Source organism: Aplysia californica, unplaced genomic scaffold (assembly GCF_000002075.1).
Source record: "Aplysia californica isolate F4 #8 unplaced genomic scaffold, AplCal3.0 scaffold01709, whole genome shotgun sequence".
NCBI lineage: Eukaryota > Metazoa > Mollusca > Gastropoda > Aplysiida > Aplysiidae > Aplysia > Aplysia californica.
Genome location: NW_004798979.1, coordinates 33,929 through 35,081, shown reverse-complemented (window position 1 = coordinate 35,081; position 1,153 = coordinate 33,929). Strand labels below are relative to the sequence as shown.

General features: G+C 51.1%; 1 protein-coding gene across 1 annotated transcript; it reads right to left on the bottom strand.

Moving 5' to 3' along the window:
* LOC118479068 (disheveled-associated activator of morphogenesis 1-like) lies at positions 1–689 on the bottom strand. Its single transcript, XM_035973690.1, has 2 exons — positions 547–689; positions 1–418 (listed from the first exon to the last, which is right to left on the bottom strand). Exon 2 carries the CDS (start codon positions 395–397, stop codon positions 14–16), a length of 384 nt encoding a protein of 127 aa, XP_035829583.1. The 5' UTR covers positions 398–418; positions 547–689; the 3' UTR covers positions 1–13.
* Positions 690–1,153: the final 464 nt, after the last annotated feature.

The window sequence follows — 1,153 nt, the reverse complement described above, 5'->3', positions numbered from 1 at the left end:
TTATATATAATCTTCACAATGAATTCTTCACTGGGACCTCTTCACTCCAGTTAGGAAGAAGGAGAAGAGGAGGGAGAGGAGGAGGGAGGGGAGGAGTGAGGGGAGGAGTGAAGGGAGGAGGGATGAGAGGGGGGAGGAGTGAAGGGATGAGAGGAGGGAGGGGAGGAGGGAGAGGTACCTCCTTGGCCCTCAAGGCTGCACACAGCGCCCCCTGGTGGGAGCGGAAAGTCCTTTGGGCCATCTCGAAGGTTTCGAACACATTTCTGCAGCGAGACCAGCTGAGCTGTGTGACGGTGCGGTCCAGGGCCTGGAGGAACTGACCAAAGGCTCGCTCCAGGTCGGTCAACTGATGGCTGGACACGCTCCACTTGTGGCAGCGAGCTAGCACACGCGTCATCTCATCTCTGCCAGGCCACACCTGTGGGAGGGCACAGGCAACCACAAATGTTAGAACAAACAAACAAACCAACAAACTAACTAGCAAACTAACAAACAAACAAACTAACTAACAAATAAACCAACGATCAAACGAGCACGAGTGCCCACCTGTGTGCTGTAGCGATCTCGGAACTCCTCAAAGTGTCTCTGTTTCACCTGGTGGTCAGCGAGGCCCAGGTGTTGGTCCAGTCTCTGGCCCGAGCCCTCCGCCTCCAGCCCCTCTCCATCTGAACAAAGCCACAGAAATAGCCAGAGGTCAAAGTTTTACTGCATTTGCAGCATACATTGGTCATATGTGTCTTTTTCTCTACCTGTCTCTACCTGTTTCTGTCTCTTTCTGCCTCTATGTTTCTGTCTCTTTCTCTACCAGTCTCTGTCTGTACCTGTCTGTCTGTACCTGTCATTGTCTCTACCTGTCTGTCTCTGTCTGTACCTGTCATTGTCTCTACCTGTCTGTCTCTGTCTGTACCTGTCATTGTCTCTACCTGTCTGTCTCTGTCTGTACCTGTCATTGTCTGTACCTGTCATTGTCTCTACCTGTCTGTACCTGTCATTGTCTGTACCTGTCATTGTCTGTACCTGTCTGTCTCTGTCTGTACCTGTCTGTCTCTGTCTGTACCTGTCATTGTCTGTACCTGTCATTGTCTGTACCTGTCTGTCTCTGTCTGTACCTGTCTGTCTCTGTCTGTACCTGTCATTGTCTGTACCTGTCATT